General features: G+C 48.1%; 1 protein-coding gene and 1 pseudogene across 3 annotated transcripts in view; one reads left to right on the top strand and one right to left on the bottom strand.

Moving 5' to 3' along the window:
* Positions 1-313: 313 nt before the first annotated feature.
* CMTR1 (cap methyltransferase 1) overlaps positions 314-24,167 on the top strand; it is a 52,800-nt gene continuing 28,946 nt past the window's right edge. The window contains exons 1-9 of one of the 3 annotated variants that reach the window (XM_066359510.1): positions 317-469; positions 1,735-1,778; positions 2,471-2,608; positions 15,236-15,387; positions 17,311-17,469; positions 19,959-20,051; positions 21,388-21,459; positions 22,555-22,649; positions 22,753-22,825. In XM_066359510.1, coding sequence (XP_066215607.1) covers positions 2,476-2,608; positions 15,236-15,387; positions 17,311-17,469; positions 19,959-20,051; positions 21,388-21,459; positions 22,555-22,649; positions 22,753-22,825 — 777 coding nt within the window. In that variant the 5' untranslated portion in view covers positions 317-469; positions 1,735-1,778; positions 2,471-2,475. Of the gene's footprint in view, positions 470-1,734; positions 1,779-2,460; positions 2,609-15,235; positions 15,388-17,310; positions 17,470-19,958; positions 20,052-21,387; positions 21,460-22,554; positions 22,650-22,752; positions 22,826-24,167 lie in introns of those variants that run through there. The other 2 variants (XM_066359509.1, XM_066359508.1) reach the window with 2 other exon arrangements.
* Positions 9,820-10,527, bottom strand: LOC136389593 (barrier-to-autointegration factor pseudogene; annotated as a pseudogene).

Below are 24,167 nucleotides of genomic sequence, written 5' to 3'. Positions count from 1 at the left end.
AAAACGAGTATCATGAGATTGAGATGAGGTGATGTGACGGCGCCGGGTCCTTTTAATATTTTATTTTATTATTATTATTATTATTTTGTCCCCAGAGCCGGAAGGGAAGATAGATACTCGGTTATTTTTGCTTTTGTATTTTTTCCCGGCGGGTTTCTCCGCGCAGGCGCCCTGGACCGCCCGTGTAGGGGGTGGGGAGGGCCAGAAACCTAGAAGTCTTCTCTCCCAGGCCAGGTTCCAGCCGGGCGGAGGGAGCGGCTGCCTCGTGACGTCATCAAGCTGCGCTACCCGTAGGGCGGGGCTGAGCGCGACGGCGCGTTCGGCGCACCCAGGCTGGCTTGGGAAACGAAAGTGAGGGAGGAGCTGGCGGCTCTGGCAGCAGCAGGGCCGGGCCCGGTGGCGGCGGCGGCAGCGGTGGCCTGACCGCCCCCCCTCTCCGCTCCCTGGCAGCTTGCCCTCTCCCCTCAGTGTGAGTGCCGACGCGCGGCCCGGGGGGAGCGAGCGGGCGGGCGCGCGGGCTCAGCATCCTCCCCTCCACCGGCGCCTCGGCCCCCCAACCGCGCACGGTCTTGACCCTCACGCCTCCTCGCCCCTTCTCTCTTCCCTCCTCCTTTCCCCGCTCCCGGGAGCCAGAGCGGCCGCTGACTTCGTCTTTGTGCGCACATTCACACATCCCCGTTATCCTCAAATGAAAAGACTGGTCCGGGCAGATGCGAGCTCGTCATCTCTAACCTGGATGCATAAGGGCGGCAGCGCGAAACCGAGGCCCGGGGAGAGGAACCCGGAGAGGGGGTTAGGAAGCCTTTCCCTGGGGAAGCCGCAGGTAGAACCAGGCCTTCTACTTGCTTAGAAGGCCCCTTCCAGAACATATTCGGGCCTGTGCAGGTTACTTGAGCTGGGCACCAGTTAGCAGTGCGGCCTTACCTTCTCGGGCCTCAGTTTTTTCCAGTGGAAAAATGAGAGGGTTGGATTAGATGATTTGGAAGGCTCCAATCGAAGGTGGTGTATAGAGGCGCGTCGGCATCTCCAGCCTTGCACACAACTATTTCCTCTCCTTTTCTTGAGCCCACTCCGAAGCAGTCCACATTGAGTTTCCCCTGCTTCCAGTCTCCCCCAGAGTCTCTAAGAACCAGAGGGGCCTTTTTGCTTTTGTTATGAACCATTTGGGGGGGATGGGGTGGGGGGGATGGATTTGAGATGGGTTTAAAATGAAAGGTGACTCAGCTGGGTCTTGCTTTCAGTTTGTTCAGTGTCTTCCGTTTTTCCTATGGCCCCAGGTTAGGCCCTGCCTGTGCCTTGTTAGAGCCTGCCTCCTTAGGGAGGAAGAGATTATGCATTGCGTTGACGGGCTCATCTTTGAGCTGGAGATAAGTGAGACACGTGATTCAGGGTTTTGTGAGGTTGATGGGATCAGTGGTGTCTTTGGCTTGTATTGTTCTCCTGCTGCTGTGACCCATACTGTAGGCCTGTTCTTGGGCCCTGCACATCTCCCCTTCCCCAAGGATTGCAGCCCAGCTGGTCACCCACCTGTTTGCTCCTATGTTTTGAGTCTGTATTCTGAGTTCTCTTACAACCAGTCAGTTGTATGTAAACCACACTGTATTATTCACTACTGCTCTTGCTTGCTCTTTAACTCGATCATTTCTTAAGATTTCAGAGTCTTCATAATCTTTGTTCCATCTCATTTTTTTCCCCTCATGCTTACCCCTCATGTACAACCCATGGGCATGGAAGATGGTGGCATGGTGCCTGCCTGTTTTCATTCCTTTTTTGTGGAGGTGGGTTCCAGTTCTTAAAATTACTGCCTTTGTACTTGAGTCCTATCCTGTGGCTACTTCTAGTTCCATTCACTTCCCCACTTTTTATTTCCTCAGTCCTAAGTCAACCACTGCTTCCATTCCTACGCTGGTGAAAAAGTTCCCCAATTTTTTCGTGTTTTCAAACATCCTGAAGTAAATAAAAAACAACCAAAAAACAATATTTGTATTATATTATGTAATGTGTTAATTGTCCTGGTAAAATAATAACAGTGATGGAACAATTTAGGACAGTCCCTTCACCTTGGAAATACTGGTTAATATTCATTAAGTTTCATAAAAAGTGTCCAGTGTACATTGCTGTTGTGCATGGTCAGTGTTGCATCAAAAGTATAGAATAACAAATTCTCAAGGCTTTTCCCTCTGTGGCACGTGGAGTTGATCTGTGACTTTTTGGTATCTGACACCAATGGCCCGGAGGTCTCTGAGTCTGAGTACCACATTTTCCAGTGAAACTAACAGCTATTTTTGAAAACCAGAGCTTGGCTAGCATCCGTACTGGACCTCTGAGGAAGAGGCTATTCAAGTACTGGCACTGCAAGCTGTGTGGAGTTGCCAAATCCCATCCCATTTATGACTTACACTTTAGAATCCCTGCTCTGAGCCTGGTGACTCTGCCTCGAGCAGCTGATTGTCTGGATTTATGGTTGCAGTAACAATGAAGAGGAGAAATGATCCAGAATGCACTGCCCCGATCAAGAAACAGAAGAAAAGAGTTGCAGAGCTTGCCCTGAACCTCAGCTCTACATCTGACGATGAACCTCCCTCCTCTGTCAATCATGCAGCAAAAGGTACGCTTGCCTGTGTGGCTGAGGCCACTGGTCACCTGGTTATTTGAACCCCTGGAGCCTGCACTGGGCAGAATGCAGTCCACTGCTGCTTGAGGGAAACTTAGGCAAATTCTGCAGAGATATGTTGGCTGTAGACTCTCTTCCCTTCTGCCATTATCCTGATAGGAGTGGGGGACTTGTTTTAAGTAGAGATTGGACTTCTTACATAAGGGCGTTAGATTTTTTTTTTCTGGTTCTTCAGTAGGTGGCACTGTTTTGCTGCCACAAACCAGGTGGAAGTACAGGCATGCCTTGGAGATGCTGTGCGATTGGTTCCAGACCACTGCAGCAAAGTGAGGCGCAATCGTTTTGCTGGTGGAGGGTCTTGCCTTCAATCTGTAGATAACTCAGTAAAACGAGGTATGCCTGTAGCGGTGAGCATTGAGCGTTCTGTACTCTTAATAGTTGTTAATGATCCCGAGGCTCTTTGCTGCAAGTGGTCTGGCCTAATTCCCCTTAGGTTTTTGCACTGTTCTCTTAAGTCCCTCAGCAGTTGTGATCAGAAATACCCAAATGAATTGGAAAATCCCTGTATTCACTGTTTAAGCTCAAAGGATTTCGTTGATGTGGTTGAAAGTAGCATTTTGCTTTGCCGGTCTTTTAGGGTTATGGACTCACAGTTTCCACAGATGCTTTCTGTGAGAAATTAAGTGTCTATGAGCTTGCCTCAAATACCAATCAGCTGGAAGTAGCTCCATTTGTATCTACCTTGACTTGCTAGTTGTATTAATTTCCTATGACTGCTGTAACAATTTACAAACCGGGTGACTTAAAACAACAGAAATTTATTCTTCACAGTTCTGGAGGCCGGAAGTCTGAACTCAAGGTGTCAGCAGGGCTGTACTCCCTCCTAAGGCTCTTGGGAAGAATGCTTTCTTGCCTCTTCTAGCTTCTGGTGGTTGCTGGCAGTCCTTGCTGTTCCTTGGCTTATAGCAGCATAACTCTAGTCTCTGCCTCTGTGGGTGTCTGTGTTCATATTTCCCTCTTCTCATAAGGACATCAGTCATTGAATTATAGCCCTCCCTAATATTACTATGACCTCATTTAATTTTATTACATCTGCAAAGACCCTATTTCCAAATGTCACATTTCTGGGTGCTAGGTGACATGATCTTTTGGGAGACACTATTTAAATAGCTGTCTCGCATTTTGGATCATCTGTCGGATCACTTGTAAATTGGAATGAAATTTGGTAACAGATTGGTAACTGTAAGGGTGTGAAGCATCCTTTGAGGTGGTAGAAAAGACAGTTTATTCATAAGTGGTAGGCTGACTGAAGCGAGACGTGCAGGGGAAGAGCAGCCACTCATCAGCTGTGCTGAGAGCTGGTCCAGAGAGCGGGCGCTGGACAGGTGGTATAGCCAGCAAAGCACTTGGTGTGGCTGTGGTCCTGGCTGGATAAGAGACTCCCTTATAAACTTGTGTGTGGAGATACGTGTGCCTTTAACGTTGCCAGGATGGGTGAGAAAGGCTATGTGTAACTGGGGTTACTAAGTGGAAAGGTAAGAATCATGTTGGGTGCATTTGTTCTAGTGACTTATTGAGGAAAGGGAGTTTTAGTTCTTACTTGGGATTTGAGCAGCTTGGTGCTGAAGGTAGAGGGTCTCCTTGAGTAGGTAGGGCTCTGGGGTATTAGGAGAGAGAGGCCTATAAGAGAAAAAGGAGAGAGTGTCTGGGAATAAATGACACTCAGGTGGTGGCGGTATCTAGTTCCAAGAGGATCTCGGGGAACATTTGCTCTCAAGTAACGTCTTTTTGAAGCAAGGAGAGGATAACTTCCAGGTAGAGGAAGATAAGTGTATATGGTTAAGGATCTTTCAAGGGAACCAGTCTGATTTAAATTTCAAGCTTTTAAAAATGTGATTTTGAATTGAGATTAATTACCTCCTTCCCCCTCCCAGACTCTCTTTGATTGTACCAAATCGCTTTAACCTTTTCTGGAAGTAGCACCGCATGACTTAGAATTGGCTGTGGCTGTTGTGTGTGCAGAATGGAATCAGAGGTGGCCAGTACCTTGTACGCTTCTGGCAATAGGCCATTTGGTCCCTTTTATTTGCAGAAAAGGAGACAGGAGGCGAGGCAAGCCAACCTCGCTAGGTTTTCCTGGGACAGTTTATTTTAGGAGGGGGCAGCTCCGTATTGACACAAAAACCGAGGGCTGGTGTCCAGTGTCTTCATCAGCAAGGTGGCTCCCTGTGCCTCCCCCAGCCCCCAAACCTATGCCAGGCATGGAGTTAAGTGCTCAATAAGTATTTACTGAATAGAATTGATAGAAGGCAACAGTAGTATCTTTTCCAAGAAGCTTAAACTGCTTCACCTCTTTCATTTTGTCTCTCTCATCCAGTCTACAGAAGATCATTTCATTAAGTATTTACGAGCATTTATATCATTTCTGTTCTGTATTGGCTCCTCTAAGGCCTGTGTGCCCCGGTAGTTTACCAGCTCGCCAGAAACTACTTACTCATTCAAGTCATAGCATTAAAGTGGGTGTTTCCTTTGGTTCCAACCACTTCTACCTGGACGTACTGTTTAAATGGGTGATTGAAAAATGCTCTTTAGTGTTGGCCTGGGACTCAGAGGACCCAGGTTCAAAACCCTGAGGCTTGAGCTCGGGGTTGCCAGTTTGAATGTGGGATCATAGACACGACCCTGTGGTTGCTGGCTTGAGCCCAAAGGTCGCTGAGCCCCCCGCCCCCGCCCCTGGTCAAGGCACATATGAGAAAGCAATCAATTAACAACTAAAGTGCTGCAACTATGAGTTGATGCTTCTCATCTCTCACCCTTCTTGCTTCTCTCTCTCTCTTTCTCTCGCAAAAAAGAAAAGAAAAATACTCTAGGGAGTACAATTAGAGAACAAATAGTAGTGATGTGTCTGTCGGTCTGGTTCTGCTGCTGCTAGATCAGTGGGAGGACTCATCGGTAGAGCTAGTTCAATCAGTTTATTTTACATTATCGACAGGTAGCTGTATTGCCAGGTCAGAGACTGACGTCTGACCAGAGCAAAGAAGAAAAAGGTGTTATTCTGATGACCACTGTAACATCGTGTGATTTTTTCTGAGTCTTTTAAGAGGACTTTGAAGCCATTTTCAGGCCTAAATAAACTGTTGGAAATTTACTATTAAATAACAACCTTTGAAGCAAAGAGAGCCAGATGGAGGTCATTTTGTTCCTTTTGGTCATTTCTCACAGGGAAACTGTGGTGTAGGCAGTAAGGTGATTTCCTTTTCTCCTTAGCTGTGTCCACAGCCCGGGCTTCTGACCCTCCCACAGGGCTTGCCTTGGAAGCTGCCGGGGTCCTTCCCTAGCACCACACTACAAGTGCCTTTCTCTCTACCGGGTCTAATTCTTCCCCAAATAGGCTATTTTCCCTGAAACACCATTGCTTTCCTGCCAGTCTAGATTCATGACCTTAATCAAAAACTTCCTTCATCGCTATCTGTTTAAATTACTCTAACGAGTTACCATTTGTCATGAAGGGGAAATTGAGTCTTTAAACAGGAGTGAGGGCTAGTTTTTGCTCATTGGTTCCTTCGAGTCAGGTTCACTTACAAACAAGAATGAGTGTATTCCACAGCAATTGTTAGGCAGGATGAGATGTTATTAAATCCATAGTTTATTCTTCTGTATCTTGGTGCTGCTCACCTTGGCCACTAGTGGTTGGATCTGCCTCTCTTTGTGTGTTGTCACTGTCATTTCTTTTTTTTTTTATTTAAGAGGCAGGGAGATAGTAAGACAGATTCCCCCCTGAACCCTGACTGGGATTCACCTGGCAACCCCTGTCTGGGGCTGATGCTTGAATCAACTGAGCTATTTTTAGTGCCTGAGGCTGATGTGTTCTGACCAACCAAGCTATCCTCAGAGCCCGTGGCTATGCTCAAACCACTTGAGTCACTGACTGCAGGAGGGGAAAAGGGAGAGAAGGAGTGATAGAGAAGCAGATGGTCGCCCTGGCCGGTTGGCTCAGTGGTAGAGCGTCAGCCTGGCGTGCAGGAGTCCCGGGTTCGATTCTCAGCCAGGGCACACAGGAGAAACGTCCATCTGCTTCTCCACCCCTCCCCTTCTCCTTCCTCTCTGTCTCTCTCTTCCCCTCCCACAGCCAAGGCTCCATTGGAGCAGAGTTGGCCCAGGTGCTGAGGATGGCTCCATGGCCTCTGCCTCAGGTGCTAGAATGGCTCTGGATGCAACAGAGCAAGGCCCCAGATGGGCAGAGCATCGCCTCCTGGTGGGCATGCCAGGTGGATCCCGGTCGGGCGCATGCGGGAGTCTGTCTGACTGCCTCCCTGTTTCCAGCTTCAAAAAAATGAAAAAAAAAAAAAAAAAGCAGATGGTCATTTCTCCTGTGTGTCCTGACCAGGGATTGAACCTGGGCCATCTATACACTGGGCTGGTGCTCCATCCACTGAGACAACTAGCCAGGGCCATCACTGCCATTTCTGATCTTCGCATGTTTGTCGTACTGTTGTTCTATTGCCGTGTGAAAAATTTTGCCATTAGCTGAGAAACCTCTGATCCTTCTATAAAGTGAACTTTACTTTTTAAAAATGACTTAAAAGTAATGACCTCTATTAGGTAGAGAAGAAATCTTAAATGAAAACTCTAAATAATGTTTTGGGCTCTCTGGTAGGTTTTAGAGGGGGAGCTCCTGAGGAGGTAAATGGGAATGCCACCCAGCTTTGGCAAGTTCTTAATGAAACTAATGATTTTAATAGACTGACCTTATTACTCCTGTTAATTTATATCCTCATTACAAGAGTGTCTGTTCGGTGTTTGCTGAATTTTTCTCAGTCTTGGGACAACCTCCTCTTTGGTTTCTGCTGCAGCCGTGACAAGGGTCTCCTGTTCATCTGAAAAGAGAGGCCCCGAAGGCCCCGGGGTGGGGATGAGCAGTGACTGTGATCGTCTGCGGTCGTGAGGACCAATCTGGGGAACTTTGTCTTAAATCATGTTAGGCCAAGAATTGGTTTCCAATACCACCTGAAATAAAAGAGAAATAAAGTTGGTCTGTTTATCCATCCCCCCTTCTTGATCTCACAGAGAAATGTCTAGTAGGATACTGTTTAGCACCGTCAACCTCACACGCAGCCTGGACATTAGGTGCCGCCTAGGGAAGAGCAGTGGGCCGGGGAGAGCTTTGTTCCAGAGCCTGGTGGTGGGATTTTGCACCAGAGTCATCATTGCTTTGCCTAATGAGTCTTCCACCCAAATTTGGTTCTTTCTCTTATTTTAGTCCAAAAATGTTACGAAGGAAAAGGAAACAAGTCTCTCTGCGATCTGAGGGTGGCAGGGACCCTGCATGCTCAGGAATGAGGTTCACACTATTGATGGGTGCCCATTAATGGGTCTTCAAGCAAACTTGACATCCAGGCAACTTCCTAGAGCTGGACCAAGAGCACATGCTCTTTTGAGAATACCAGGTTTTCCTACCCCTTCCATAGATTGACCTATGAGTAGCCAGATAGCTGGTGAAAGGAGTAATAATGGATTTTCTTTTTATTTACCAGAGAGAGAGAGATGGAAAGGGAGAGAGATAAGAAGCATCAACTTGTAGTTGCGTCACTTTAGTTGTTCACAGTTGCTTCTCCTATGCATCTTGATCAGAGGGCTCCAGCCAAGCCAGTGACCCCTTGCTCAAGCCAGATGAGCCCACACTCAAGTGGTAACCTTGGGGTTTTGAACCTGGGACCTCAGCATCCCAGGTCAACACTCTGTCCGCTGCACAACCACCAGTCAGGCTGGAATAATAACTGATTTAACATTATAGCTTCTGGTTAGTCAGAACTCTGGATCTCTGGGCTGCCCTGAAGGAAGCTTTAGGCCTGAGCAGGAAGCGGCCCACATTCCTGGCCCCTCCTCTTTCTGCCATAGGCAATACAGGTGGAAGGCCTGGAAGCGCTGAGTGTAGAGCAGGGGTCGGGAACCTTTTTGGCTGAGAGAGCCATGAACACTACATATTTTTTTTTTCTTTTTTTCTTTTTTTTTTAATTTTTTTTAATTTTTATTTATTCATTTTAGAGAGGAAAGGGAGAGACAGAGAGAGGAGAGACAGAGAAGGGGGGGAGGAGCTGGAAGCATCAACTCCCATATGTGCCTTGACCAGGCAAGCCCAGGGTTTTGAACCGGCGACCTCAGCATTTCCAGGTCGACGCTTTATCCACTGCTCCACCACAGGTCAATTACATATTTTAAAATGTAATTCCGTGAGAGACATACAACGACCTGTTTACGTTACGCATTATCCAATAAAAATTTGGTGGTGTCCCGGAGGACGGCTGTGATTGACTCCAGCCACCTGCAACCATGAACATGAGCGGTAGGAAATGAATAGATTGTAATACATGAGAATGTTTTATATTTTTTTTAATTTTTTTTTTTAAATTTTATTTATTCATTTTAGAGAGGAGAGAGAGCGAGACAGAGAGAGAGAAGGGGGGGGGGGGAGGAGCAGGAAGCATCAACTCCCATATGTGCCTTGACCAGGCAAGCCCAGGGTTTTTTTTGAACTGACGACCTCAGCATTTCCAGGTCGACGCTTTATCCACTGTGCCACCACAGGTCAGGCTCTGTTTTATATTTTTAACATTATTATTTTTTTATTAAAGATTTGTCTGTGAGCCAGATGCAGCCATCAAAAGAGCCACACCTGGCTCGCGAGCCATAGGTTCCCAACCCCTGGTGTAGAGGATCTGCGCCTTTGGGAGGGTGGTTCTTTAGCACGTGGGCACTGGTGTAGAGTCTCTCTCCACCTGTGGGAGACAATAGATGAAAGGCCCATGCTTAGTACAGCCACCGGGAAGTCTTTTCCCTCAGATCTGCTCTCCTCTGAAGGTCTCTCTGGAAAGAGCCACACTCTTCCCAGGGCTTCGAGCGGCACTCTATTTCTCTATAGCTTTATTTTACTTTCTGAGAGAGGCAGGGAATGACAGAGACAGGAACAGTCAGCTGCTCCTGTACGTGCCCTGACCGGGGAATTGAACCGGCTACCTCCACGCTCCAGGATGATGCTCCAACCAACCGAGCTATCAGCCAGGGCTTAATTTCTTTTCTTTTAATTGATTTCAGAGAGACAGAGAGGAAGTGGGGGAGAGGGAAGGGAAGCATTTGTTGTTCATTCAGTTGTGCATCCTTCGGTTGCTTCCCCTGTGTGCCCTGATGGGAGATTTTTTTTTTTTTTTTTTTTTGAAGGCCACTGATTTTATTGATTTAGAAAACTTTATATGGACAGTGACTGTTTTGCCAAAAGAAAAGCCAAATGGCAAAAACAGACCAGAGGTGAAGATGAGGGTGAGGGAAATGGCTACGAATTCACTCATATAAGCTGGTAATTATCGATCTGAAACTTGGAGGGGAAGAAGGGAGATGCATGCAAGAACAAGAATTCCAAAAAAGTTGAAATGGTGAGGGGAGAGAACTCCCCCAAAGACCCTGGAGGTGAGTAGACAGCAGTTGTTTCCTTCGTAGAGGACAAGGGAGGAGCCCCCACTCCACTGCACACTCTGGAGACTCAAGGCTGGGGTTAGGAACTGGGGGCTCCCCAGAGAACATCACAAGAAGGCGTCACACCACTCTCGGAGGCACCCGAAGCAGTCCCGGGACTGCTTGGCATTGGCGCCACATGTGTCCTTTAGCCATTCCCGGAAGAGGTCTTCGTCTTTCTTTAGCACCAGAAACTGGGCAAGGACCACGTAGGCCTTGTCAAAGCCCCTTTCCTCCAGCTTCTTGCCCAGGACGTAACCAATGCCTGCCAGGCTCCCCACGGGCTTTTCTCCCATGGGCTCTGCCACGAAGTCTTGATGCTTTTGGGAGGTTGTCATCTTGATCAGTTTCAATCTGCAACTCCAGCTCCCCTAACGGCCCCTGTCGCCGCCCGGCTGCTCCCGCTGATCCCTGATGGGAGATTGAACCCACAGCTTTGTCATTTCAGGATGACGCTCTTAACCAACTGAGCTAACCAGCCATGGCCTAGCTTTCTTTTTTTCTACCTTAATTTTCAAACTAGTATACTCTTGTTTCTCCCAGAGAAAAGCAGAAAAGTGCAAAACAAAATAAATACCACTTCACTTCTCAGTTTCCATGGTTACTCGTTGTTAACGTTCTGGGTCTCCTACTGAGTGGCACTCTGGCACTCCGCTGTGTGTTGCATTGGTCTATGTAGACAGTTTGGCTCCTTATTAAGGGAATCAGCTAGCTGCCTTAAGGGGAAGGGGCCAATTTGGTGCCTCTCGTACGCAGACATTCTCAAACAAATTCCTCCTTGCTAACCCCTTAGGAGCCAGGATTTTGGTTTTAAGTTTATTCTGATTTTTTCACACATGTTCACCTGCCTTTCTTTCTTTGGAAGATGTTCTGTCTTTTAAAAATGTATGTTTATCTTAGCTATTAGATTTTTAAACTCTCATAGGGTAGGATTGTTTCTCTTGGATAGTACCGCATTGTATGTAGCACGAACCTTTCACAGAACAGGTCCTGAACCAGACTTGTAGTCTGATCTATTAATACCAATATTTTAGACTGACTGATCTGACAGATTCCATATTTCAGCCTCCTGGGGTGGTGGGGGGCTGCCAAGTAATACAGTTAAGTAGAACCCAGTTCTCTTTAGGATGTAGATATATAGTTCATCCCTTTCTTTTGTTTTTAATTTATTGACCAGTTTATTTTTCAGACATGAACTGAAAAATTCATTTTATAGTGGGAAGGAAACCCCCCCCAAAACAAAAAATCCTCTGTACCATCTCAGTGACTTGGATTAATGACCCAAGTGTGACATGTGAGATTGTGTATGAGGGGTGCGGCTTAAGCATTTTGTTGGTGTTTTCAAAAATGTTTTTTAAAAAGGCTTCATTTGTGCCCTGGCTGGTTGGCTTAGTGGTAGAGCGTCGGCCTGGCGTGCAGGAGTCCCGGGTTCGATTCCCGGCCAGGGCACACAGGAGAAGCACCCATCTGCTTCTCCACCCCTCCCCCTCTCCTTCCTCTCTGTCTCTCTCTTCCCCTCCTGCAGCCAAGGCTCCATTGGAGCAAAGTTGGCCCGGGCGCTGGGGATGGCTCCATGGCCTCTGCCTCAGGCGCTAGAATGGCTCTGGTTGCAACAGAGGGATGCCCCAGATGGGCAGAGCGTCGCCCCCTGGTGGGCGTGCCGGGTGGATCCCAGTCAGGCGCATGCGGGAGTCTGTCTGACTGCCTCCCATTTCCAATGTCAGAAAAATACAAAAAAAATAAAATAAAAAAATAAAAAAGACTTCATTTGTTTTTTAGAGCAGGTTAAGGTTCCCAGCAAACTTGAAAGGACAGCACAAAGGTATCCCCTGCGCCCCCTGCCCTACACAGGCACAGCCTCCCCGTCATCAACATCCCTCACCAGAGGGGCGTTTGTTACCGTGGATGAGCCTACACTGACATCGTTATCACCTGCAGCCCAGAGTGGAGCACGTCGTTTACGTTAGGGTTCCCTCCCAGCTAGCATACTCCGTGGGTTGGAACAAATGTTATGACGTGTTCGTTCTTACGCTTCTGAGGGCCAGACGTCTTGCACTACTTATACTTATACTTGCAGAACTTTACCAAGTGATGTAGGAGGAACTGCCTTAGGAGCTGTGCACTCAGTAGGTGCTTAGCAGGATGGCAGCTGGATGAGAGCTCCTTGAATTCATGACAGTCAGCACTTAATTAATTTCTGTTAAGTACATAGAAAGCCTCAGTCCAGGTGTGGGAGATAGAAAGTTGACTGTGACACACACAGTCTCAGATCTTTAGGAGTGACCTTGTCCAGATGATGGGCTCTCGGGCAGTGTGGTGAGTGCTGTGCTGATGGGGAGATCGGGAATCAGGCCCGCGGGCGGGGGCGGCGTCCCTCTCCGATCTTGGCACTGAGCAGATTTGTGTTCTCCTCGGGAAAAGGGTGGTTTAGGGCACAGGAGTTAGGATGCCATGCTTATGCGTATGTTCTCGCACTTCTTGTGTTCATTTGACCGTGCGTCTGGATGATCTCTCCAACACAGAGCAGAGGTTCCAGAATTTTGTTGGGTCTAGGCCCCACCCTTTTTTCCCTCTTGCCCCTAGGCCAAAAGAAATACCTAACAGTTCAATTTATTAAGTGTTTAAGTCTAAATAATAAGCATTTATAACCTTACAACTAATAGCTATTTCAAGGAACAGTACACAAAAATTGAAAAAAAACTTACTATTTTAAAATCATTTTTATTTTATTTTTAATTTTTATTTATTTTTTAATTTCTTTTTTAAGTAAGAGGAGGGGAGCTAGAGAGGCATACTCCCACATGCGCTCTGACCAGGATCCACCCAGTAACCCCCATCTGGGGCCAATGATCAAATCAACAGAGCTATCCTCAGAGCCTGAGGCTGACGCTCAAACCAGCTGAGCTGTCCCCAGCACCTAGGGCCAAAACTTGAAACAGTTGAACTACTGGCTGCAAGAGAGGAAGAGAGAGAAGAGGGGGAGAGGGAGGAGAAGAGAAGCAGATGGTTGCTTCTCATGTGTGCCCTGACTGGGAATCAAACCCAGGATGTCCGCACGCCAACCGTCCAAGGCCTTTTTTTAAAAATTAAAAAAAATTTATTTATTGATTTTAGCCAGAGAGAAAGGGAAAGACAAACATTGATCTGTTCTTGTATGTGCCCTGACCAGTATTAAACCAGCAACCTCTGTGCTTCGGGCAGATGCTCTAACAAACAGAGCTATCCAGCTAGGGCAATTATTTTTATTAATTAATTATAGTTGACATACATTATTGTATTAGTTTGAAGTCTATAACCCAGAGATTAGATATTATGTAACTTACTAAGGGATCATCCCAATAAATCTCACACCTGTCCGCCACCACACATAGTTAGACTATTATTGACTGTATTCCCTATGCTGTAGTTGATATCCCTGTGGCTATTCTGTAACTACCAATGTGTACTTCTAAATCTCCTCACGTTTTTCACCTTTCCCCCAAATACCCTCTCATCTGGCACCCATCAACATGTTCTCTGTAACTATGAGTCTGTTTCTGTTCTGCTTGTTCATTTATTTATTTACTTACTTTTAAGATTTAGTTATGGTTAGATATGTACGGTATTTATTGCCTTTTATTCATATTTTAATCTCTTTTCCTTTTTTTGTTTTTTGGCATTTTTCCGAAGTTAGAAGCAGGGACACAGACAGACAGACAGACTACTGCATGCGCCCGGCCAGGACCCACCTGGCATGCCCACCAGGGGGCGATGCTCTGCCCATCTGGGCCGTTGCTCTGTTGCACCTGGAGCCATTCTAGCACCTGAGGCGGAGGCCATGGAGCCGTCCTCAGCACCAGGGCCAACTTTGCTTCTATGGAGCCTTGGCTGCGGGAGGGGAAGAGAGAGACATAGAGGAAGGAGAGGAGGAGGGGTGGAGAAGCAGATGGGTGCTTCTCCTGTGTGCCCTGGCTGGGAATTGAACCCGGGACTTCCACACTCTGAGCCAATGCTCTACTGCCTGAGCCAACCAGCCAGGGCCTCCTTTTCTTTTTAAAGAAGACCTTTTAACATTTCACCTAATACTGGTTTGATGGTGATGAACTCCTTTAGTTTTTTCTTGTCTGGGAAGCTTTTTGTTCTTCGATTTTAAATGGTAGTGTAGCTGGGTAGAGTAATCTTAGTTGTAGGTCCTTGCTTTTCATTGCTTTGAATATTTCTTGCCAACCCTTTCTGGCCTGCAGAGTTTCTGTTGAGAAATTAGCTGACAGTCTTAGTTGTGTTGTAGGTAACTGCTTTTCTTTTGCTGCTTTTAAGATTCTCCTTGTCTTTCACCTTTTGCATTTGAATTATGATCTGTCTTGGTGTGCACCTCTTTGGGTTCACCTTGTTTGGGACTCGGTGCTTTCTGGACTTGTATGCCTATTTCCTTCACCAAGTTAGGGAAGTTTTCAGTCATTATTTTTTCAAATAGGTTTTCAATTTCTTGCTTTCTCTTTTCTCCATCTGGCACCCCCATGATGCTAATGTTGGTACACTCCCTCTTCCTGGTCCTTCCTCTCTTTCCTCTTCTCCCTTCTCCTTTTCATTCCTTCCCTTTGCTCCCCTCCCCCATCCCTTCTTTCTTGCTCTTAGCCCTGTGTTGCGCCTGTGAGGAAGCTCTTCTCTTAGGGCTGTGTTTTATACCCACCCTTTTGCCTGTAGGTTTGAAGGACTATGAAAACAAAGGAAACTAGGAGATTAAACAGAAGCTGTTAGTCTGACAATTACATCTTCAGTAAATACATTTTCTATTTAGGAGTGTCCTTTAAATATGTACATGATTTCATTTCATATTCAGACAACCCTGGGAGGAGGTATTGCCATCCTAGTTTGTGGGGGAGGGAACTGAAAGGGTGGGAAAGGAAAACTGATATCTTTGAGTCCCCATTGTATGTCAAGTACCATTAGGAACTTTTAGTGACTTGCCCAAGATTACACAGTAGGAGGCAGAGAACGCATTTGAACCTCGGTCATTTAATGAGCTTTATGTGTGCAATGCTTGTACTAAACACTAGTTGAATAAATAAAATTGGACTTCCAGAGGCTATTTTGTGCCATAAACTCACTGAAATGTGTTCCTTTTTTCTTGTGCAGTACCTGCCACAAGCCTCAGCGGGTCTGACAGTGAGCCCGAGGGGAAGCAGCGTAGCTCGGACTCTTTCGAGGATGCATTCAAAGCAGACTCGCTCGTGGAGGGAACTTCCTCTCGCTACTCCATGTACAACAGCGTCTCCCAGAAGCTCATGGTATGTTGGCACTTGGGTTGGGTTTCTAAAGCTTCACCAGCAAAATGAGAGAAGGGATTTGTATTGGTGGGAAAAGAAGAAATGCTAGGACGTGAGTTTTTCCTTTGCTTTTCAGCTATTGCAATTTAGTAAGAGTGTGGCCCTCTGCTCAGTAGAGATATTGGTCACATTGGAATCATCCACGGGAAAGTGGCTCCTCAGGCCTGCTTCCCTTGTCCGTCCAGAGCTGGATCACTCTTAGGTCTTCTGAATAATGAGTTTTTCGGTTTTTTTGTTTCTGTTTTTTTACAGAGACAGAGAGTCAGAGAGAAGGATAGACAGGGACAGACAGATAGGAATAGAGAGAGATGAGAAGCATCAATCATCAGTTTTTTATTGCAATACCTTAGTTGTTCATTGGTTGCTTTCTCCTATGTGCCTTGACCGTGGGGCTACAGCAGACCGAGTGACCTTTTGCTCAAGCCAGCGACCTTGGGTCCAAGCTGGTGATCCTTGCTCAAACCAGATGAGCCCACACTCAAGCTGGCGACCTCGGGGTCTCGAACCCGGGGTCTCGAAACTGGGTCCTCCATATCCCAGTCTGATGCTCTATCCACTGTGCCACCGCCTGGTCAGGCTGATTAAAGAATTCTTATTAGGAGCACGTGTGAACATACTTTTCTACCACGTGGATGTGTGTCAGTGGGTAAAGGGGCTTCATGCTGTGAATTTTTGCTACAGTGAATGATCTTACAATAAATGACTAAAATCCTGCTCACTCCCAGGGGCCTAAAGTAAATGGGAGTAGTACAGTCTTAATTAAGTATTGCTTCCAAATGAAGACCCCATTCTCCTTCCCAGCTCCCATCCCCCACTGATGCACCCAGGAAGGAAGGTGCATAGGGAGACCTGCTTACTTTCCACGCCAAACTTGAGTGTGTATGTAAAGACCAGAGAAACCCGAGCTTGCCTTCCGCCAGGCTTCTGGGGTGTTATAGTCGACCCCTCCGTTTTCTGTTGGAGCCGTTTAAGAATGAAAGTTGCCACTTCTGAAGTCATAGTCTGGATTCTAGTTTGGGTGCCGTAAACTTTGGAGAAGTAGAAGATGGGGAGGTTTGTGACTCACCTGTGACCTGGGGAAAGATTTGTTGCTATTGTAGGGATTCGATCCAGCTCTTGAGCAGACAGTGTCCCTTCCAGATGGAATACAGACCCTCTAGGGGGAATCAGATCTTCTTAGGATCCAAGTTCTTTTATTAGACAAGGATCTGTAGGGTTTGGAATGCAGGTCTCTTGATATTTGTGGTGTGTCAGTGGACCCAGTGATTCTAGGGTTCAGAATGAGCTTATAGACAATTGTGACATTTAAGAAAATGATTCTGTCTACGATCTGATAGTACCTCCCATACCTCAGTTTTAAATGAGGTGAGTGTTTGGTTACTCTCTTGATTTGGGCTCCTGGAGACCCTCATTGTCCTTGCCAAGTACGACTGTTTGACTGGCTGAGGGTAAGGCCGAAGTAGCCGCTCGAAGTGGTTCCATTTTAAATTATGTTCTCTTATCAACACTGCTGTAGGTCTACTTCTCACTTAATCAGACACATTAACTGGAAGGCTGGCTGTGCAAATGTCCAGTGACATTCATTAGGTACTGTTGGTACTTTTAATTACAGCTGTGAGGTCCCTTCTCATTTATCCAACTTCTGGCTGTCCTAGACCTTCACCTCCAGAGTAGACAGCCACCGGGCCCACAGCTAAACGGCAGCTGTGTCTTACGCTTCCTTTTTTATGAGGCCAGAGGGAAAACCTCAGTTCTCATTTTTCTACATTTTTAGGGTTTAGCACAATGTCTGGCATATGATAGGGGCAAATAAATGTCTATTTGTATAAATGCTCCATTTTATCTGTTTGTTTATATAAATGCTCCATTATTGCTTTCTTTCAGGCCAAGATGGGCTTCAAGGAAGGTGAAGGATTGGGTAAATACAGCCAGGGCCGGAAGGACATCGTGGAGGCCTCTAATCAGAAAGGCCGAAGAGGCTTGGGGCTGACCTTGCAGGGCTTTGACCAGGAGTTGAATGTGGACTGGCGAGATGAGGCAGAGGTAACTGGTGTGGGGAGGAGGCGGCGGAAAGTGCCTTTAATCGTCATTAACAAACTAGAAGTCTCTAGAGGCAGTGTGAGCAGGTGGTTAGAGGGGCCTGAACTAGTTTCTTAGATGGAAGGTTTGGGGATGTCCAGAATGGAAACAAGACTGGGGAAGGGGGAGGGAATGATAGGAGGTGGACGTGTTTCCTGTTGCTTCGTATGGGACTCTCTAAGACCCAGTGGGTAGAAGATGCTGGAAGGCAGTTTGCCTCCACAAAGTCTTTAATAGATATAGCTTTCCACTAGCGACTAAGGCACCTCACACGGCACCGAGTTCCCTCTGCTGAATGGATTCAAGCGCCGAATGAGGACCCATTGTGTGAGTGACGGGATTCGGTGCCCTCTAATGTCCTTGCCACTCCACAGCTTTGTGACATCCTAGTTCTCAACAGGTGTTTGTCCATGCCATTTAGTCTGCTTACCTGCTTGGGTACCAGTTTGTTTTGATTCTGAATCCCAAAGGAGACTCTTAACTTCTTTTCATGGCACAGATAATGTTGAGATTTTATTTTTATTCACTTTTTTATGGCCTGTCTTATTCCACAAAGGATTTGAAGTAGGTATAATAAAAATCCCTAAAAATAGTGATGAAATATTACCATTATGGAGTTGAAACTAGAGAAAATAGAAAACAAATGTCTGGTCTTCTGCATAGTTGCTATAATTCAGCTTCATATGTGTCTCTCAGCTCCGGAAAATAGATCCTCTCTTTGTCTCTCTGATGTTCCAGTGCAGGAGAAGACTCTCATGACCCCGTGCATGATGAGTCTAGTCAGGCTTCAGGGTAAGAAGCCGACAAGCCAGGAGCTAACGGGTCCAGGCTGGTGTCCTGCTTTGTTGCCTTGTCGTTGTGAGGAGATGGGGCCAGCAGACCGGCAGACAAGGCAGTGTGGGACAGTGTGTGTAACTGGTGCTAGATGTAGGTCTGTCCCTCAGACATGCTGGGTGCTCCCTGTGTCCTCATTTGTGTGAGAACAAGAGTCCCGATCCCCTGAGTGGGGCAGAATCAGAACTACCTCTGCTAAACTTGAAATAGGAAATTTGCCCATCAAATCTCCTCTATTCATGGAGACAGGCTGTTGAAATCCCTTTTTGAGGAAAAGCTGCCTGAATTACTATCTATAATTCAGTTTTTCTCTTACAAAAGATGCCCTACGTTTTGGTTAAGAGTTTGGCTTAGCTATGAGGTGGTGACCACTTCAAGGTAGATGAGTCTGGGTGGTTCTGGAGCCCCCACAGTGAAAGTGCCCAGGGCCGCTGGCCCAGGAGCGGAAAGGGCGAGGTGGGAAGCTTCGGACAAAGCCCACTTCCCTGGTAGCCTTTTATTTAGACGTCCATGGGGAGCTTGAGTGTCCTTTTTTTCTCCAAAGGGATATCCAAAGTGTATATGGACTTCCTTTTTTTTTCCAAGAGTTGATAAATCACAACCATTGATGCTTACAGGTGATGGATTTGACCAACGGGGAAGCCAGGATTCACTGCCAGAGTCATTGACAGAAGGCTTCAGTAATTTTTCTTTTCAGCTTTTCCTCTGTTGATGGTGGTTGGCTTGCCCTCGAGACCTAGCTTTGTGATACCGTTTGATGCCTTTCAGAGCATGTAATAGTACCTGGAGCTCTTGCTTCAGTTTGCAGTGGTGAGTCCCTTCTCTACACTGGCTCAGCAGGGGATGTGTACGGCGGCCGTGCCGGCCAGCGCCTGTTTAGGTTTCATAACCCACGTTTCTCTAGCCCAGTGAACTTAGCCCGCCTGCACGTCAGAGTCATCTGGGGACTTCTAAAAGTGTACCTACACCCGGTCCTCACCTCAGACCAACTGAACCAGTACTCAGGGTAGGGCCCAGGCATCAGTACCTTTTAAAAGGACTACAGATGATCCAAATGTCCAGCCAAGATGAAAACCACTGTTGTAGCTTGATAAGGAAAGTAACTGAGGAGTTAAGAGGAAGCAGTACTTTAGGGATGCCAGTTGCAGCCCTGTCTTAGCATGAACAGGTGAGGAACCCTATTCATTTTGTAACACTGAAAGGCATCAGGAGGTGAGCCTCATTGTTCTGTGTCTTCCTGCTGTGGTGACCTCATCACAGACACATGTCCTCTGTGTGCTTGTCTGTGTCCCCACTGCCTCCTGGGCCCAGGACGGTGTCTCTTTAACTCTGCACTCTGAGCACATAGTCCATAGTAGCTACTCATCAAAAACATTGGAACAAATGAAAGACATTTTGAGGTTGGAGAATTTTCTAGGGACTCAAACCAGAATTGGACCTGGCCTTCAGAAGTCACACTTTAAAAGTAGTTCTCAGGTCTCGTGTCGGACCACGGCCTGTGGCCTCAGCTTTCCACTCTTTCCGAGCCCTCTTGATTGTTTTGGGGAAGCCAGGATGAGTTGGGGCACAGCCCTGAGGGTCTGTCTTACCCGACTTACTTTCCTCTCTTTTGTTTGTAGCCCAGTGCCTGTGAGCAGGTGTCATGGTTCCCAGAATGCACCACTGAAATTCCTGACACTCAGGAAATGAGCGATTGGATGGTTGTGGGAAAGGTAGGATTTCAGAGAAGGCACCCTGAAACTGTTGGCACTTATCTCTGACTTCTCTTCGAGTCGGTGTGTGTGTGTCTGTACTTACACGTGAAAAATGTGAATCTGACCGTCCTGGCAGGAATAAAACTGTCAAGAGGGGGTATCAAGAGCCTTATAGATAAGTTCCAGGAAGATGTGGCAGACAGGGTTTTCTTGTCTCCTAGCCATTTAACCTGCAAGACAACACAAAATGCCTAACTTTTATCTTCCCCGTGGATGCTTTTTAGAGGAGCTTATTATACATGTGTGTTTATTCTAGTCGCTGCTGGGCACTGTTCCGGGTAGATGAAAAGGCACTGCACCTGTCCTCAGAAAGTAATGAGGGGGAATTTGTTTCGTGTCCTCTCTTGAATTGAAAGAATAAAGTAGATATCTACAAAATCAGTATGGTCTAAGAACAGTTCTCAAAGTGTGGGGTCCTCCAGGGATCTCCGAGACACTTCCAGGGGGTCCACAAGGTCGAAGTGATTTTCATAATGATGTGGAAAAGGGTTTTCACTCTTATTTTCTCACAAGGTATCCAGTGGCGCTTTCCAGAGGCTGTGATGCGATGTCACAATTCAGAAAGGACAATCTAGGTGTCCTCTGTGAAGTCAGGTGTTAAGAGATATGCAAAACTGGAAAATAGTGCAATTCTTCTCACTAAATTATTTTTGGAAATAGTTTTCATACAAATATTTATGTTAACACATTGATTTTTTAAACTGAAGAAATATTTTGAGTTTTTCTCACCTCTCCCACATAAGTAAAAGCTCTTGGGGTCCTCAGCGATTTTGAAGAGGGTGAACCTGAGGACACCCCATGTGAGCTGCACTGGCTTAGAGGTGGCCTCACTTAGACATAAGGGTGGACCCGATTTTCCCGTGAGGCTCTCTCGAGCCCTTGTTTCTAACGCGCCACTAGGTCGGTGTCTAGTGTCCTGCGTTCCTGCTCATCCCAGAGAAAGCGGCTTGCTGCTTGGCGGACAGGCTGGATCCTGGGCTAGCCCCGTCCCTCTGCCCCTGCCCTGGTTACGTACAACTGGAAGGTCTCCTTCCCCTTGGCCTTCTCAGCCTCAGCATCCAGGAGTCTTATGTCCCTTTGCTGCTCTAGTCAGGGCACCCAGGGGGCTGCTTCGGCTTAAGCCACCTGGCGTGCAGCCGGAGGGCCGGCGTCTTCTCCTTACGCCCCGCAGGGATGGCTGTTCCCTGGCAGAGACTCGGGCCCTGCTCTGCTCCCTGGGAGCCCTCGTTTCTCTGTCCCTCCCCCCAGGGACAGCCGCACATGGCCATGACTGACCACTTTCTCCTCCCCATAGCGGAAGCTGGTCATCGAAGACGAGACGGAGTTCTGCGGGGAGGACCTGCTGCACAGCGTGCTGCAGTGTAAGGTGAGGCCGTGCGGAGGGCCAGGGCCGGGACCAGGGCTTCGGGGGGCCGGGCGGCTTCCCCAGCTCTTCTGCGCTGGGTGTGCGGGGCTCCAGGTCAGCGGGCGCTTTCCTGGAGATCAGGTGTGCAGCCTGTACATTTCTGCACGTGTCCTGCCTTGTGTGTGCTGTCCCTGTGGTCTGTAGCCAGGAAAGGGCCCACTTAGCCTCAGTACGCGGGCCACCGTGTTCCTGGGGAGGCTGGTGTGAGAGAGGTTTGGAGTCATTCTTTAGCATCAGATGGGTCTGCATTCAAGGCCTAGTTTTGCAGCTTTTTTTTTTCTTTGCTGTGTGACCGTGAGCCCATTGCTTTAGCTTCTCTGAGTTTGTCTTCCCTCATCTAGAAGAGAGGGAGAAAATACTTCCCAGGTGTGAGGCTCCTAGGTGCTGGGTGAACATTAGCCATCACTTGGTGGCTCGGGGCCTGATGTTGGGGCCGGGAAGTAAGCACGAGCCAAGGACACAGGAGGCCATGGCCGGAGAAGCCGCGCGGCCTCAGGCCAGCCTCTCAGAGCGCGGTGTCCCGACAGGCAGAGGGTTGGCGGTGTCCTTACGGTGACTGGCGCTCATGTGAAGTGAGGCAGTTTTTTAGAGAGAGGAAATTGGAGAAGGGAGGAGGGATCCCTGCTGTGTGGTAGGAGCCATCGGAAATCCGGGTCCTGGTTTCCTCACCCTTTCTTGGTGAGGCCCAGGGGAGAGAGGCCTCGTGTCAGGCTCGAGCAGTCCCTTGGGACACTGCAGCTGGAGTGGAGGGACAGACTTGCTCTGAGGGTTAGCAGTGCCAGGAGGGGCCCTGTGAATAGCCACAGGGCCATTTATCAACCACTTTCCACGTGCCAGGGACGGGCTTTTATTTTTTATTGTTTTACCGGGGATGTAGTTGAGGGTCAGAGTGATTGAGTAACTTGTCTAGGGTCACACAACCAGTCGTTTGAGAGCTGGGATACGCAGGAGCTTTGCTCTTTGGAGGGCTGTTGGTTGGGCTCCGCAGGCTGTAAGAGCCCTGTCCCATCCCCGGGGGGTGGGCTCACCCTGGGGCTCGTAATTCTGTCTGGGCAGAGTGTGTTTGATGTCCTGGACGGCGAGGAGATGCGGCGAGCTCGGACCCGGGCCAATCCCTATGAGATGATCCGGGGAGTCTTCTTCTTGAACAGGTCAGAGGACGTCTCCCCCCCCCACCCCCAGGGACCCCTCTGCTTTTCCTTTGAGCCTCGATGTCTGGTGCTGAGTTGAGCAGCTTCTCTTTCTTCGTTGCAGGGCGGCAATGAAGATGGCTAACATGGATTTTGTGTTTGATCGCATTTTTACAAATCCACGGGACTCTTACGGGGTGAGAACACATTTCTGCTTCTGAACTGATAATGTTAAAATGGGCTTAAGCTTCAGTGGCTCAGAAATTGCCATTTGTGCACGGCAATTATACCTGCTATGTGGTGGAGATAGTTTTTGTTAGAGGCCTGTTTTGCCCTGAGCTGCTCGCATGGGGCCGCACAGTGCTTCTCGAGGTCCCAGAGTGCCCAGTAGGCATCATCTCTAGGGTTTCGGGCCCAAAGCCCCAGCGCCCGACTGCGGATCCTGTTGCTCACTCCAAGTGGCAGTGGACAGGGCTGCAGCAGTAGAGAAGGGCCATTCCTGGGATAAACCAACAGCTGTGGCATCCAGAGGCCTAGGGAGCAGGGAGCTGAGGCCACGAGTGACAGCATGGGCCCTCCTCCTGAATTCATTAAAGAGCATTTGTGGAGCTCCCCTTTGCACCAGGCACGGTGCTGGGCACCAGGAGTGTAGCTTTGAGTGAGACAGATGCGGTCTCTTTCCCCCAGGCGTGCGGTTCTGGACATTCTGGTGGACTGGAGAGCCGGTGAGGGTGCAGGGCTGGGCTGTCTGGAAAGCCTTTCTGAGCTCGTCGACGCGTGGAGGGCCAGTTGTGACCGGGGCTTTCGCCTGCTGCCTTTCTGCCGGGGAGGAGGTAGATGGGCGGGTGCGTGTGCAGTCCTTACAGGGAGCTGATGTCATCTGATCTGGGTGCTGTTTCTGGTCTGAAAGGGCAGTGTTCTGGGAAATGTGTGAGTTGAATGGAATGTGGGCATCTGGATCTTTCCATGGGTCCACTTACCATCAGTGAGGGGGACGTGGACTGGAGCACTTACACCACAGGGCGTGCCACGTAAGTTGATACCTGCCTTGTCTCTGACATTAGCCCTTCTAACCTGCCGGAGGGCCAGGGTAGGACCGAAAGGCTCTTAAGAGCTGTTCCAGCTCTTAGGTCTGCGGTGTCAGACACGGCCACGTTCCCCTCCTGCCTCTTAGAATGAGCTTTGTGCAGGACCCTGGTAATCAGGCTGTGGCCCTCCTCAGGAAGGGATAAAGCAAAGTGATTTTCTGCTCTGCCACGTCTCTTTGCTCTGAACACAGACTCTCCGTGATGGCAGAGAAAGAATAAAGAACATTTCATTCTAGCATTCTGGTCAGGGTTTCAAAGCAGTTCTGCCCAGTTCTGGAAAGTTTGTTTTCTGGGCCTGTTTCTGCTGTGCTCGCCTCCTTATATCAGGTCCCTGGCTGTCCACGTACTAAGAGAACGTCCTTTCCTCTCCACCTCCCTCCCTGCTGGCTCCCTGCTGCACGGCTGGCACGGCTGGCACGGAGCTCCCCCCACCTTTAGTCGTTTCTCCCTC

The sequence above is a fragment of the Saccopteryx leptura genome, chromosome 1 (genome assembly GCF_036850995.1).
Source record: "Saccopteryx leptura isolate mSacLep1 chromosome 1, mSacLep1_pri_phased_curated, whole genome shotgun sequence".
Classification (NCBI taxonomy): Eukaryota; Metazoa; Chordata; class Mammalia; order Chiroptera; family Emballonuridae; genus Saccopteryx; species Saccopteryx leptura.
Note: the sequence above shows the minus strand (reverse complement) of the source record. Positions and strands in the feature narration are given on the sequence as shown.